General features: G+C 39.7%; 1 protein-coding gene across 4 annotated transcripts in view; it reads right to left on the bottom strand.

The window, feature by feature from the left end:
• Positions 1–4,411: 4,411 nt before the first annotated feature.
• LOC124142572 (phosphotriesterase-related protein-like) overlaps positions 4,412–16,961 on the bottom strand; it is a 36,211-nt gene continuing 23,661 nt past the window's right edge. For 2 of the 4 annotated variants that reach the window (XM_048400293.1, XM_048400294.1), the window contains exons 6-9: positions 9,904–10,059; positions 8,253–8,417; positions 7,190–7,407; positions 4,574–4,815 (exon numbers count right to left, since the gene is read on the bottom strand). In XM_048400293.1, the coding sequence (XP_048256250.1) occupies positions 4,678–4,815; positions 7,190–7,407; positions 8,253–8,417; positions 9,904–10,059 (677 nt within the window). In that variant the 3' untranslated portion in view covers positions 4,574–4,677. Of the gene's footprint in view, positions 4,816–7,189; positions 7,408–8,252; positions 8,418–9,903; positions 10,060–16,961 lie in introns of all 4 variants that reach the window. The other 2 variants (XM_048400291.1, XM_048400292.1) reach the window with 2 other exon arrangements.

Below are 16,961 nucleotides of genomic sequence, written 5' to 3'. Positions count from 1 at the left end.
GTTAACGCCCTTGCCTCTGGAAGATGCCCTATTCCTCTGGTGATGCATGTGCGGACATCATGAAGACCTGGAGGTTTTCATGCCAAGGCAGGAACATAAATGAAATGTGGACATTGTTTGGTACGATAAACAGACTTTATTTCCCTTAATATGAGTTATAACGCAAAAAACAAAGCTGTGTCTTTTACAAATACCACATATTTTGAAAGTTGGCATATTACATATGGACAAAACAATGTTGACTGACTCTTGAATAACTGAGACTAAACAATGTTGATTGGCTCTTAGATAACTGTTGATTGACTCTTGGATAACGGAGACAAAAAAATGTTGATTGACTCTTGGATAACTGAGACAAAACAATGTTGATTGGCTCTTGGATAACTGTTGATTGACTCTTGGAGAACTGTTGATTAGCTCTTGGATAACTGTGACAAAACAATGTTTTACACCATCATTTCAGTGTCTGAAACCCTGGAAGTTATGTGATATATCACATCTCAATTGTTTGGTGATATATCACATCTCAATTGTTTGTTGATATATCACATCTCTATTGTTTGGTGATATATCACATCTGTTGTTTGTTGATATATCACATTTCTATTGTTTGGTGATATATCACATCTCTATTGTTTGGTGATATATCACATCTGTTATGTTTGGCGATATATCACATCTGTTATGTTTGGCGATATATCACATATATATTGTTTGGCGATACATTGGTGAAGAGTACAACAAAGTCTACTAATACATCACATGTAAAATGTTTGGTGGCATATCACACCTATACCTGTATATATGTTTGGTAGATATATCACACCGATGACATCTACCAATACATAACATGTTTAATGTTTGGTGACATATCACATCTATACCTGTATAATGTTTGGTAGATATATCACACCCATGACATCTACCAATACATCACATGTATAATGTTTGGTGGCATATCACACCTATACCTGTATAAAGTTTGGTAGATATCACAATTACAAATGTTTGGTAGATATATCACACCCATGCCGTCTACCAATACATCACATATAGAATGTTTGGTGGCATATCACATGTAATGTTTTTGATATATTTCATATAGAATATTTGGTGTATAAGTTATTAATATATCCATACCCAGTGTTTAGATTTATAACACCTAGGTAATGTTTGTCAAAGTATCCCATAACATGTGAAGTGATATAGCACATCCTTGACCACTTCATATCAAGCCATGAAGATCCGGGGTAGAATAGGTTTTCAGCAACCAATGCTTGACGTAAAAGGCGACTATGCTTGTCGTAAGAAGCAACAAACGGGATCGGGTGGTCAGGCTCGCTGACTGGGTTGATGCATGTCATCATATCCCAATTGCAGGGATTGATGCTCATGTTATCAATCACTGGATTATCTGGTCCAGACTTGATTATTTACTGCTGTCATATAGCTGGAACATTGCTGAGTTCGGCGTTATGATGTAGTTGGTTGGTTGGTCGACTTTTCCGGCAAGCATGGGTTGCTGAAGACCTATTCTCACCCGGATCTTCAAGGGTTGTTATGATGTAGATGGAATTATCTTTTCTGTCTAATCTACAAAAACTTAACACACACAACAACATACCTAATGGGACAGTAAATTCTCTGAAAATAAACAAGGCACTGGTTAACATACTGGTAACAATATTCCCTGAAACACCAACATACAACAGTCAAGTAAATAACAGTCTTAAACTCTCCATAGATATAACACAACAGCCTCAGTAACATACACTTCATCTGAAATCCATCAGATGTTATCATTATGGTGCCCTCCATCACATATGAATACATACAGTCGCTATGAGGCAATGCTATTTTTAACCAACCAATCAAGAGACGAGGGAAGGCAGAGAGTGTTCTGTCCAATGAGCCCTCTGCTTGCATTGCATAAACAACAGTGTCTGGCTGACTGACAACGTTCACCACGAACACACAAGCCATTTAAAAAGTGGACAAATGTTATATTTGGGATAACACTTACTTAGTAAAGTACAGATTCTTGTACTTTTTGGGGTTGAGTCCCGTCCGGGTTTCAAACCCACACCGCCAGAGTGAGGCACCTAATCGCCAGCACACAAAGTCAGCGATCGAACCCACTTTGTGTGCTAGCTATTAGGTGCCTCACTCTGGCAGTGTGGGTTCAAATCCTGGATGGGACTCAACCCCAAAAACTAAAAGAATCTGTACTTTACTAAGAACATGTTATCCCAAATATAACATTTGTAACGTTCACCACATGTGCAATGGTCTTGTGCAGGGATAGACACGGCCACTTGTCCGTTAGTCCGAGTTGTTTTCTTCCAAAATCTAGCTATTTTACATGAACCACTACTCCAAAGGGAGCCGTGTACCTGGATTTGACCCCGGTTGTTACCGTCTGCTCCATACGTTACTTTAATGGTAGGCAAAGACATGATTGGCAAAATGATCATTCGACTTATCGTAAGTAATAACGACCTCATATCAAATCCTTACGAAAAACATACACTCATCACTGCCATGCCACATATCCATGTACCCGTATGTCTTCATGGGTGATGGAGGAACGTAGTGGATACAAACCGGTGAATATTGACAATTTCCAAAATCATATTGCTGAAGATATAGACTAGTGAGTGAGTTGGGTTTTACACTGCTAGGAATGCCGGTATTCTGGTAACATCACGGCAGGGGACACAAAGAATGGGTTCACACATTGTACCCTATGGAGGAATCAAACCCAGAGTGAGTGAGTGATTTGGGTTTTACACTGCTAGCAATACCGGTATTCCAGCAACATCATGGCAGGGGACACAAAGAATGGGTTCACACATTGTACCAATCGAGGAATCAAACCCAGAGTGAGTGAGTGATTTGGGTTTTACACTGCTAGCAAGGCCGGTATTCCAGCAACATCACGGCAGGGGACACAAAGAATGGGCTCACACATTGTACCCATGGAGGAATCAAACCCAGAGTGAGGGAGTGATTTGGGTTTTACTCTGCTAGCAATACCAGTATTCCAGCAACATCACGGCAGGGGAGACAAAGAATGGGTTCACACATTGTACCCATGGAGGAATCAAACCCAGAGTGAGTGAGTGAGTGAGTGAGTGAGTGAGTGAGTGAGTGAGTGAGTGAGTGAGTGAGTGAGTGAGTGAGTGAGTGAGTGAGTGAGTGAGTGAGTGAGTGAGTGATTTGGGTTTTACTCTGCTAGCAATACCGGTATTCCAGCAACATCACGGCAGGGGACACAAAGAATGGGTTCACACATTGTACCCATGGAGGAATCAAACCCAGAGTGAGTGAGTGAGTGAGTGAGTGAGTGAGTGAGTGAGTGAGTGAGTGAGTGAGTGAGTGAGTGAGTGAGTGAGTGAGTGAGTGAGTGAGTGAGTGAGTGAGTGAGTGAGTTGGGTTGTACACTGCTAGCAAGGCCGGTATTCCAGCAACATCACGGCAGGGGACACAAAGAATGGGTTCACAAATTTTACCCATGGAGGAATCAAACCCAGAGTGAGTGAGTGATTTGGGTTTTTACACTGCTAGCAATACCGGTATTCCAGCAACATCATGGCAGGGGACACAAAGAATGGGCTCACACATTGTACCCATGGAGGAATCAAACCCAGAGTGAGTGAGTGATTTGGGTTTTTACACTGCTAGCAATACCGGTATTCCAGCAACATCACGGCAGGGGACACAAAGAATGGGCTCACACATTGTACCCATGGAGGAATCAAACCCAGAGTGAGTGAGTGATTTGGGTTTTACTCTGCTAGCAATACCGGTATTCCAGCAACATCACGGCAGGGGAGACAAAGAATGGGTTCACACATTGTACCCATGGAGGAATCAAACCCAGAGTGAGTGAGTGAGTGAGTGAGTTGGGTTTTACACTGCTAGCAATGCCGGAATTCCAGCAACATCACGGCAGGGGACACAAAGAATGGGTTCACACACTTTACCCATAGAGTAATCAAACCCAGAGGGAGTGAGTGAGTTGGTGTAGGTGCCAACACTGAATCGTGTCTGAGACTTCTTCTGGCCTTCAACCCTTCAAAGACATGTGTCCGACCCTCTGTAACACAGTGTTGAGCAGGCAGGAAGATCAAGGACTGGGCACGGTCAATCTCATTCAAATCAGACTTTAGTTCTCGCTGCCGCTAAACAAAGATCTGATGACATCCCAAATCGGGTCACGTCAGAACGACCTTGCGCGAACTTTGACCGACCAATAGAATGACCACTCAGAAGGCAGCTTTCTTGTACTTTACGGCACTAATTTCAAATTGGCGACTACGCTTGAACCATATTTTGACAAATTCTCGATTACAAATTTGAAACCTAAACAAAAGAACATTCTGGAATGGCTAATAGATGGTCGAGATTGTATGGATTCAGTCGTTAAACCTGTAACTATCGTTCGGATACCCCGTGTTAAAGTTTTCGAAGTTGTATGATTAGAAATCACATTCCGACTGTCACTTTCATGATCTGGTAAGCGACGCTCTCATTGGTCGGATGAATGGTCGTTCTGACGTGACCCCTAATGGGATGTCTTCAAATCTTTGTTTAGCGGTAGCGAGAACTAAGGTCTGATTTTAATGAGATTGGGGCACGGTAAAATATTCAAAATATTAAGATAATTCTGATTAATTATCTTTGGTAAGTGAGCCATCTTTTGGGGTTTTCTATCAAGATTTTATTCACAGCTTCTTGAGATATTCCCCTGTTGAGCATCTTGGGGACAATGTTGATCAAGTTATGCGAAAAACCATGTCCGCCATATTTGGTCTGTAAAAGAAATAACGAAATATTAACCCCTAAAACATGGATTGGTAATAATTGGAAAAACAACAACAGTATTATATTGGACTCATTTGAAACAGCTGCCTTCCCGTTCTCCTGTTACCAGTACTTTTTTAGGGGAAGACAGCAATCTGTCAAAACTCTAATCCCGCCTGTCTTGTATAACATTTTGAAGTTCGAAGTTTAAACAAATGATAAAACATATACACTTTTCTCACTTACTTATTTCGTATTGGTCCCATAATTACATAACTACTTCATGTCTAATATGTGCTGACCATAGAGGATAAGGTGAGGTGAAATGGGGTTTAACATCGCGTCCAAGATTATTGCACTTATATAGCGACGTGCATGCACGTGTATGTGTGTGTGGCTGCTTGTACTAGTCCGGACTGATGCGGATTTATAGTGCTAGCACACTGAGATACCATGCCGCAGTTTAACATGAATACCCCTTAATGCTGGGTGCCAGACAGGGTAACAACAAGTACCATCTTTTAACGTCTTTTGGTATGACGCAGCTGGGGATCGAACCCCGGACCTTCCGCTCTCCGGGCGGATGCTCTACCACTAGACCACGGAGGCGGTCCTGCTGGCCATAGAACTAACCAGCAGATATGATGTTTTATAGCACTCCCAAAGTACTTTTAAAACAGTAATGCAACTGGATGACTGCCTCCTCAGCCAATCATATTAGACTTTACAGTACACACCCCATCATTATTACTGCCGCAATATTGGGATGTGTGGATTAGAAAATATGATGGCACAATCAAAGTTGTACAATTTCTTTAGGGGTGCAAATAAGTTCAAACTGCCTTAGAAAGGTGCTGATGGCAAATGTAAGAGTGAAGTTGGATTTAATCTTTAGAGACTGTAATACTGTTTTTATTTTAGTGTCTTATTGTCCAAGTTTCTAAGTTACTCTTCTATACTTCATGTTGAATGTGGAGAGCCAGTAATGTTTGCTGTGGGATTGGCTACTGGCTCACTGGTTAGATATATGATTTCTTTCATGAATGTCACTCAACAAGATGTTTAACAAATAGATCTGACACCTGTCGGTAGTGATGGGTATTGGCCCAACTTTCATATTGCAATTTATTGCAATAATTATATATGTATTGCGATACGTTAAAAAATATACTGCAGGCATTTCTTGAAATTGGTTATGCTATAAAATATGCATGAATTTCAAATAAACATTATACCAGTATTATCCAGTGAGTGAGTGAGTTGGATTTTATGCTGCTATTAGCGATATTCCAGCAATATCATGGCAGGGACACCAGAAATGGGATTCACACATTGTACCTATGTGGGCATTCGAACCCAGGCCTACAGCATGACGAGTGAATGCTTTAACCACTAGGCTACCTCACCGTCCCAGTATTTTCCAAACATACTGTAATCCATATTCATTAGTATATTCAAATCTTTGTATAATGCCGAGCACTTCTACCTGTAGGTATTCCAAACAGAATGCAGGTCCCAAACTGATCATATGATTGCAATGTGTGACTTGACTGATATTGTCATTTTTCCCTGACAAGGATGTTCATTCTATCAACCTCTGGTCCATATTGGATTACTTCCACGATATATCTGTACTATTGCCGACTGCAGAAGTACACATGATTCAGTCACTCACTCACTCACTCACTCAATACAACAAACTTACATTAATGTGAGGTTCTACGCTAGACTGAAGACTCTCAGATGAACCGACCGCCTCCGTGGTCTAGTGGTAGAGCGTCCGCCCGGAGAGCGGAAGGTCCGAGGTTCGATCCACGGCCACGTCATACCAAAAGACGTTAAAAGATGGTACTTGTTGTTACCCTGTCTGGCGCTCGGCATTAAGGGGTTAAAGCAAGGACTGGTTGGCTCGGAGTCAGTATACTGTGTCTGAGTGGGGTATTCATGTGGCATGGTATCTCGGTGGGCTAGCACTATATAAACAGCATTAGTCCCCACTAGAACAAACACATAGAGACACAAAGACACACAGTGACACAGACACATGCTATATAAGTGCAATAATCTTGAATGCACCATTAAATCCCATTTCACCTCACCTCACCTCACCTCACCTCACCTCACCTCACCACACCACATCAGCTGGCAGGCAGGGAGGCACGCACACACACACGTGCACGTCGCTATATAAGTGCAATAATCTTGGACGCGACGTTAAACCCCATTTCACCTCACCTCAGATGAACCTGTCAATGTTTTGGTGCATCAATTACTTTCATGATGTGGTACCTACAGACTTCAGGACGACAAACATATAGCACTATATTACACTCTTTAGTATTATTCAACAATCACCACCTATACCACCTTAAGGCCTACATACCAGTCTGTGTTTGGTGTGTATATCCTGTGCAATACAGATTCTGTCCTCATAGCCATTGTCCACCAAGACCTTGATCATCTGGATTCTCTGAGCGTCGCTGACCATATCGATGGAGGGTGTGGGCTGGTAGTGGGATGTCTCAATGCCAAACAGGTCATACTCGCAGTAGACACCTTCAGCAGCAAACTCCAGAAGGCGTTCCTTATCAAAAATTGTTCCTGCAATTCAATAATGGTTAGTGTTTGTAGTGAAAGTAGGTGTATTACAGCAAACTCCAGCAGGCGTTCCTTGTCCATAATGTTCCTGCAATTCAAGAATGGTAGGGGTTTCATTCAAGGTACGTGTTGCAGCAAACTTCAGAATGATGTTCCTTGTCCATAATGTTCCTGAAATTCAAGAATGGTAGGGGTTTGATTCAAGGTACGTGTGTTTCAGCAAACTTCAGAATGATGTTCCTTGTCCATAATGTTCCTGAAATTCAAGAATGGTAGGGGTTTGATTCAAGGTACGTGTGTTTCAGCAAACTTCAGAATGATGTTCCGTGTCCACAAAAGTTCCTGAAATTCAAGAATGGTAAGAATGGTAAGTGCTTTGTGGTAGGAAGATGTCTATACTATCCAGACTCAATATTAGGGTATATGCTCACTGTCTAGACTGGACAAAAAGACATATAAACATTGTCTTGACTAGTAAGGATATATATTCACCTTTTCTAGACAGGATATAAAGACTAGTAAACATTGTATTGACAGGATGTAAAGATATATATTCACCTTTTCTAGACTGGATATGAAGACATTAACACTGATTTAACAGGATGTAAGGATATATATTCACCTCCTCTAGACTGGATATGAAGACATTAACACTGTATTGACATGATGTAAGGATATATATTCACCTTTTCTAGACTGGATATAAAGACATTAACACTGTATTGACATGATGTAAAGATATATATTCACCTCCTCTAGACTGGATATAAAGACATTAACACTGATTTAACAGGGTGTAAGGATATATATTCACCTCCTCTAGACTGGATATACAGATATATACTCACTGTCTAAATGAGACATCACTACATTGTGCAGCTTTCCTCCAGCTTCCTGGAATATTCTCAGAATCTCAAAAGGTGCGTCCGGATTACGGCCAGGATGGATGATGACTGGAGTGTCCAGCTCTGATTGGACAACTGCACTGGCCTGTATTGACCGTCTCTCAAACTCTGTAAACATGTCGTGTTGTTCATCAAATGCACCACAAAGACATTTCTAAGGAGCTTACACAGCGTTCTTCAGTGCATGTGCCACTGCTACCATCATTTAGTTTCTAACCAATGTCTTGTTATTAGTTTTAGCCAATCACATTAGAGAACATCCGTCTCACATAACCTACATACACAACATCAACAGAAGCATATCTTCCGGATGAGACACTGTGTCAAATTTGCTACCTTTTGGACATTCTATATCAGAAGACAAAAGTTCTGTTGTTGTAGTCACCTATTGTTGTAGTCAGCTATTGGTGCAGTCAGCTATTGTTGTAATCACCTATTGTTGTAGTCAGCTTTTGTTGTAATCACCTATTGTTGTAGTCAGCTATTGTTGTAATGACCTATTGGTGTAATCAGCTATTGTTGTAGTCAGGTTTTGTTGTAATCACCTATTGTTGTAGTCAGCTATTGTTGTAATCACCTATTGGTGTAGTCAGCTCTTGTTGTAATCACCTATTGTTGTAGTCACCTATTGGTGAAGTCACCTGTTGTTGTAGTCACCTATTGTTGTAGTCACCTATTGTTGTAGTCATCTATTGTTGTAGTCACCTATTGTTGTAGTCACCTATTGTTGTAATCACCTATTGGTGTAGTCACCTATTGTTGTAGTCACCTATTGGTGTAGTCACCTATTGTTGTAATCACCTATTGTTGTAGTCACCTATTGTTGTAGTCACCTATTGTTGTAGTCATCTATTGTTGTAGTCATCTATTGTTGTAGTCACCTATTGTTGTAGTCACCTATTGTTGTAGTCATCTGTTGTTGTAGTCACCTATTGGTGTAGTCACCTGTTGCTGTAATCACCTATTGTTGTAGTTACCTATTGTTTTAGTCATCTATTGTTGTAGTCACCTATTGTTGTAGTCACCTATTGTTGTAGTCACCTATTGTTGTAGTCACCTATTGTTGTAATCACCTATTGGTGTAGTCAGCTATTGGTGTAGTCTTCTATTGTTGTAGTCACCTATTGTTGTAATCACCTATTGTTGTAGTCACCTATTGTTGTAGTCAGCTATTGTTGTAGTCACCTATTGTTGTAATCACCTATTGGTGTAGTCAGCTATTGCATTAATTTATTTCGTATCGTTGTCAACACTTTTTTGTAACTAGTTAAATAAGCAGTCGATGAAGTTATTACTGTTGGCTTATTTATTCATAAGAACTGACTTAAATTGATTTTTGCCTTTATGAACGTATACACGTAAAAATCAGTTTGGACACTGTACACTACCTCCATAAACACCTAAAATATGGAAGTCAGTTATCAAATACACAAATCTGGGCTGGGAAACTAGCTGTTGACAGCAGGAGCTGCAATCCATACCCTCGGGGTACGATAACACATAGTCAGACAGGTCATTCATTGTGTCCATCGAATCCTTATCTCAGTCAGTCAGCGTTTACAATAATGGGGTTAAGCCACTTGTCATGACTCACCCTCCAGAGGCCAGGCACAACCGATTTCCCCGATGACGCCACACTTGATTCCCGTCTCTCCCACGCCCTCTAGGATGTCATGACGTATGCAGTCCGACATCGCCTCCAAGGTCAAGGCTTTTGTTGATTCCGTCTGAAATGCGGCCACATAATAACCTAAATCAAGAAACATAAAATATTAGTTTTGTCAATATTTGTCACTTAAAGGGCAACAACGATTTGTTTATGATGGACTATAATCTTGACTTGTGTTTAGCACAAATTGGTATCTGGTGATTACTTGGGTTAATAAAAGCAGTGCTGGCGAGACGACTCAGATTTTGAACCTACATGCCCTTTAAGTTCAGGACAGCACACAAGTAACAGGACATTCGTTACAAATAATGTACGAGCCATCGAAGCCGATGAGTATAATTATTTGTAACGAATGTCCAGTTACGCCTGCATCTTCTGACTTAAAATAAAGCATCAAAGTAACAAAATTAATAATAATCAGATTTAAAATACAGCCTGAAAGTTGAAATAAATTAATGAATAGATGAAAATAAATACGACACAAATATTTATTGCTGAAAGTAGGTGAGTAAATTGTCAATTCTTTAGAGATAATCTACAGTTGAAACAAGAGTCATCAGAAAGATGACATATCCCTCCGCCTGCTGTCTGTAAAGTAACCACGAGTAAATGTGCAATTCTGTATGTAATGAGGCAAGAGCTGAATGTTCTTGAAGAAGTATACATCCATATCAAATGGAAAGTAAAACAAGTGTGTTTTTGTGGGTTTTTTATGCAAACAAATGACAAATTTCAAGGAAACAATAACTAAACAAGTGTATAGTCTACGAAGTCATCTATATCCACCACCCAGTTTAACACGTTATGGTCACAAACCAGGTAACTGACACAAAATTTCTCTTAGCCCATGTCAAAATAGCTGCAATGGAAATTCTAAAATAAACATTTCTAAAACTCCTTAATATCAAATGGCACCAGTTCAGTATGTCCTTTATATATAGACATGCAATGTTTGGCAAGGAAATATTTAACAGTTTATTTGTTATACTCAATAAGTGAACCCACCCTATAAAATTCCTAAACAGCAAAAAGTACCAGTTCAGTATGTGCCTGGTAGACATGCAAAGTTTTGTAAGAGAGTATTTAACAGTTTTTGAGTTACGCACCGGAAATGAACACCACCCTTATAGAACCTATGTCCAACTTGTTGCCATGGAAACGTACAAAATAAAAATTTCTAAAACTCCAAAATAGCAAAAGGCACCAGTTCAGTATGTGACTGATGGATTTGCCAAGTTTCGATCAAATACACTGATCGGTTTTCGAGTTCTGCCCCAGAAAAGGAAATGATTACGGACAGACGGACAGACAGACGGATGGACGGACAGACAGACTGTCTGATCGCTATATCCCCCCGCATTATATGCTGGGGGGAAAACAATAGAGGGAAGTCCTAGCTGTATGTTAATTGTGCAGAAGAATGTAATCAGCGCGCACACATGACATCCTACACATTGCTACGCTCTACACAGCAACACCCTACACACTGCAACACCCTACACACTGCAACACTCTACACTGCAACACCCTACACACTGCAACACCCTACACACAGCAACACCCTACACACTGCAACACCCTACACACTGCAACACTCTACACTGCAACACCCTACACACTGCAACACTCTACACTGCAACACCCTACACACTGCAACACCTTACACACAGTAACACCCTACACACTGCAACACCCTACACACTGCAACACCCTACACATTGCAACATCGTACACACTGCAACATCGTACACACAGCAACACTCTACACACTGCAACACCCTACACACTGCAACACCCTACACATTGCAACACCGTACACACTGCAACATCGTACACACAGCAACACCCTACACACTGCAACACCCTACACACTGCAACACCCTCTACACACTGCAACACCCTACACACTGCAACATCGTACACACTGCAACACTCTACACACTGCAACACCCTACACACTGCAACACCCTACATACTGCAACACCCTACACACTGCAACACCCTACACACTGCAACACTCTACACTGCAACACCCTACACACTGCAACACCCTACACACAGTAACGCCCTACACACTGCAACACCCTACACACTGCAACACCCTACACATTGCAACATCGTACACACTGCAACATCGTACACACAGCAACACCCTACACAAAGCAACACCCTACACACTGCAACACCCTACACACTGCAACACCTCAGTGTTACCATAGGCCTGAAAAAACAAATGTTGTTTGTTCTGGAATATTTAAAACAGGTGGCTTTCCGTTTTATTATACATTTTATGTATATTGTTTATGATTTTCCTGCAGTTAATAAGAAAACTAAAAATTCAGTAGTTCATCAGAAAAACAAAGAGAATTCATGTCAAACAAACAAACATGACAACATAACAACAATATCAATAAACTGGGACCAAATATTGTTGTTGAATGAATTAACTTAAAACTCTTGTAAAAGCAACAAAAATGAATTGACCCAAAATATGCTCTCTCTTTTTCGATTCTTGTAAGTATTTGTCACAAATTTGACAAAATAACATCAAACCAAATTAATTAACATTCATTTTCCAAAAATATGTTCAATAGTTTGTTATTGATATTATACAGTCAAACACAGTTGTGTCAAAGTTGGAGGGGATTGCCTAAAAGTCGGGCCAAGAAAAGTCGGGCCGGGCCGGGCCAGCGGGTAATACTAAAAATGGATTGCAGAATAATAAAACGAAACGCGCATATCTAGGCAGATCTCAAATGTCCACAAACGTATAGTTTTGCTCATTTAATTGAGTTTGAATAAAAATGCACCTTCAACAATGTAATTAACTGATGATTATGACTACATACCGTGAGTCTCGTAGAAAAGTCAGCGTCTTGACTGTGTATTCTTTGATTAGAATGCTTCTCACCGACCTTAGCGTGTAGGGGTGTGATGTCCTGGGCAGGAAACGACAGTGTTTTGACTACTCTTCTTTCATTAATTAACGTGTTTAGGTAATTAACCTTTACTAATTCGTGTTAAACCAACACAGGATGTTTTCTGGAAATGGATATTCTCGAATGTCAAAAGACTGACACGACACGTGTTAATAACTGTCCAAGCACTTCTAAAGTTCCTAACATTATTTATATCTAAAGACTAGTATTTTATCCAATTATTTACCACTTTATTGTCTCATATTTCAGTAGTTAAAGAAAACACAGAACTCAAAGTGAAGCCCTTTTCCCTCTACATTCTCAACATAGTCTCTATCAGAAGTGTTTGGCTTGTGTTGGGTCCGACTTGGCCCGGGCGGTCAAAATCAACTTTAAACACACAGATGTATCTTCAAATGTGATTAAATCTATAGATTAGTGTTATATCTACCTATACACCAATTTATAATGTCACAGATCGCAGTATTTATAGAAGACATGGGGCTTAAAGTGAAGCCCTTTTCCCCTCTACATTCTCAACATAGTCTCTATCAGAAGTGTTTGGCTTGTGTTGGGTCCGACTTGGCCCGGGCGGTCAAAATCAACTTTAAACACACAGATGTAACTTCAAATGTGATTAAATCTATAGATTAGTGTTATATCTACCTATACACCAATTTATAATGTCCAGGTGTATCGCATTTAAAGAAATCTGCGCCCTTAAAGTGAAGCATTTTTACTGTATTTTCTTTAAAAAATCCAAGTCAGAAATGTTCGGTCCGACCTGGCCCGGGCTGTTAAAATCAACTTAAACCTCACAGATGTATCATCAAATGGATTCACATCTATAGATTAGTTTTATCTACTTATACACCACTTTATAATGTCCCAGATTGCAGTATTTATAGACAACAAGGGGCTCGAAAGTGAAGCCCTTTTCCCTCTACATTCTCAACATAGTCTCTATCAGAAGTGTTTGGCTTGTGTTGGGTCCGACTTGGCCCGGGCGGTCAAAATCAACTTTAAACACACAGATGTATCTTCAAATGTGATTAAATCTATAGATTAGTGTTATATCTACCTATACACCAATTTATAATGTCCAGGTGTGTCGCATTTAAAGAAATCTGCGCCCTTAAAGTGAAGCATTTTTACTTTATTTTCTTTAAAAAATCCAAGTCAGAAATGTTCGGTCCGACCTGGCCCGGGCTGTTAAAATCAACTTAAACCTCACAGATGTATCATCAAGTGGATTCACATCTATAGATTAGAATTATATCTACCTATACACCACTTTATAATGTCACAGATTGCAGTATTTATAGACAACAAGGGGCTCGAAAGTGAAGCCCTTTTCCCTCTACATTCTCAACATAGTCTCTATCAGAAGTGTTTGGCTTGTGTTGGGTCCGACTTGGCCCGGGCGGTCAAAATCAACTTTAAACACACAGATGTAACTTCAAATGTGATTAAATCTATAGATTAGTGTTATATCTACCTATACACCAATTTATAATGTCCAGGTGTGTCGCATTTAAAGAAATCTGCGCCCTTAAAGTGAAGCATTTTTACTGTAATTTCTTTAAAAAAAAACAAGTCAGAAATGTTCGGTCCGACTTGGCCCGGGCTGTTAAAATCAACTTAAACCTCACAGATGTATCTTCAAATGTGATTAAATCTATAGATTAGTATTATATCTACTTATACACCACTTTATAATGTCACAGATTGCAGTATTTATAGACAACAAGGGGCTCGAAAGTGAAGCCCTTTTCCCTCTACATTCTCAACATAGTCTCTATCAGAAGTGTTTGGCTTGTGTTGGGTCCGACTTGGCCCGGGCGGTCAAAATCAACTTTAAACACACAGATGTAACTTCAAATGTGATTAAATCTATAGATTAGTGTTATATCTACCTATACACCAATTTATAATGTCCAGGTGTATCGCATTTAAAGAAATCTGCGCCCTTAAAGTGAAGCATTTTTACTGTATTTTCTTTAAAAAATCCAAGTCAGAAATGTTCGGTCCGACCTGGCCCGGGCTGTTAAAATCAACTTAAACCTCACAGATGTATCATCAAATGGATTCACATCTATAGATTAGTTTTATCTACTTATACACCACTTTATAATGTCACAGATTGCAGTATTTATAGACAACAAGGGGCTCGAAAGTGAAGCCCTTTTCCCTCTACATTCTCAACATAGTCTCTATCAGAAGTGTTTGGCTTGTGTTGGGTCCGACTTGGCCCGGGCGGTCAAAATCAACTTTAAACACACAGATGTATCTTCAAATGTGATTAAATCTATAGATTAGTGTTATATCTACCTATACACCACTTTATAATGTCACAGATCGCAGTATTTATAGAAGACATGGGGCTTAAAGTGAAGCCCTTTTCCCCTCTACATTCTCAACATAGTCTCTATCAGAAGTGTTTGGCTTGTGTTGGGTCCGACTTGGCCCGGGCGGTCAAAATCAACTTTAAACACACAGATGTAACTTCAAATGTGATTAAATCTATAGATTAGTGTTATATCTACCTATACACCAATTTATAATGTCCAGGTGTATCGCATTTAAAGAAATCTGCGCCCTTAAAGTGAAGCATTTTTACTTTATTTTCTTTAAAAAATCCAAGTCAGAAATGTTCGGTCCGACCTGGCCCGGGCTGTTAAAATCAACTTAAACCTCACAGACGTATCATCAAATGGATTCACATCTATAGATTAGTATTATATCTACCTATACACCACTTTATAATGTCACAGATTGCAGTCTTTATAGACAACAAGGGGCTCGAAAGTGAAGCCCTTTTCCCTCTACATTCTCAACATAGTCTCTATCAGAAGTGTTTGGCTTGTGTTGGGTCCGACTTGGCCCGGGCGGTCAAAATCAACTTTAAACACACAGATGTATCTTCAAATGTGATTAAATCTATAGATTAGTGTTATATCTACCTATACACCAATTTATAATGTCCAGGTGTATCGCATTTAAAGAAATCTGCGCCCTTAAAGTGAAGCATTTTTACTTCATTTTCTTTAAAAAATCCAAGTCAGAAATGTTCGGTCCGACCTGGCCCGGGCTGTTAAAATCAACTTAAACCTCACAGATGTATCTTCAAATGTGATTAAATCTATAGATTAGTATTATATCTACTTATACACCACTTTATAATGTCACAGATTGCAGTATTTATAGACAACAAGGGGCTCGAAAGTGAAGCCCTTTTCCCTCTACATTCTCAACATAGTCTCTATCAGAAGTGTTTGGCTTGTGTTGGGTCCGACTTGGCCCGGGCGGTCAAAATCAACTTTAAACACACAGATGTAACTTCAAATGTGATTAAATCTATAGATTGGTGTTATATCTACCTATACACCAATTTATAATGTCCAGGTGTGTCGCATTTAAAGAAATCTGCGCCCTTAAAGTGAAGCATTTTTACTGTATTTTCTTTAAAAAATCCAAGTCAGAAATGTTCGGTCCGACCTGGCCCGGGCTGTTAAAATCAACTTAAACCTCACAGATGTATCATCAAGTGGATTCACATCTATAGATTAGTATTATATCTACCTATACACCACTTTATAATGTCACAGATTGCAGTATTTATAGACAACAAGGGGCTCGAAAGTGAAGCCCTTTTCCCTCTACATTCTCAACATAGTCTCTATCAGAAGTGTTTGGCTTGTGTTGGGTCCGACTTGGCCCGGGCGGTCAAAATCAACTTTAAACACACAGATGTAACTTCAAATGTGATTAAATCTATAGATTAGTGTTATATCTACCTATACACCAATTTATAATGTCCAGGTGTATCGCATTTAAAGAAATCTGCGCCCTTAAAGTGAAGCATTTTTACTTTATTTTCTTTAAAAAATCCAAGTCAGAAATGTTCGGTCCGACCTGGCCCGGGCTGTTAAAATCAACTTAAACCTCACAGATGTATCTTCAAATGTGATTAAATCTATAGATTAGTATTATATCTACTTATACACCACTTTATAATGTCACAGATTGCAGTATTTATAGACAACAAGGGGCTCGAAAGTGAAG

This window comes from Haliotis rufescens, unplaced genomic scaffold (assembly GCF_023055435.1).
Source record: "Haliotis rufescens isolate VD_foot unplaced genomic scaffold, xgHalRufe1.0.p SCAF_2, whole genome shotgun sequence".
NCBI lineage: Eukaryota > Metazoa > Mollusca > Gastropoda > Lepetellida > Haliotidae > Haliotis > Haliotis rufescens.
The sequence above is the reverse complement of the archived record's forward strand: the minus strand, read 5'-3'. Positions and strand labels throughout refer to the sequence as shown.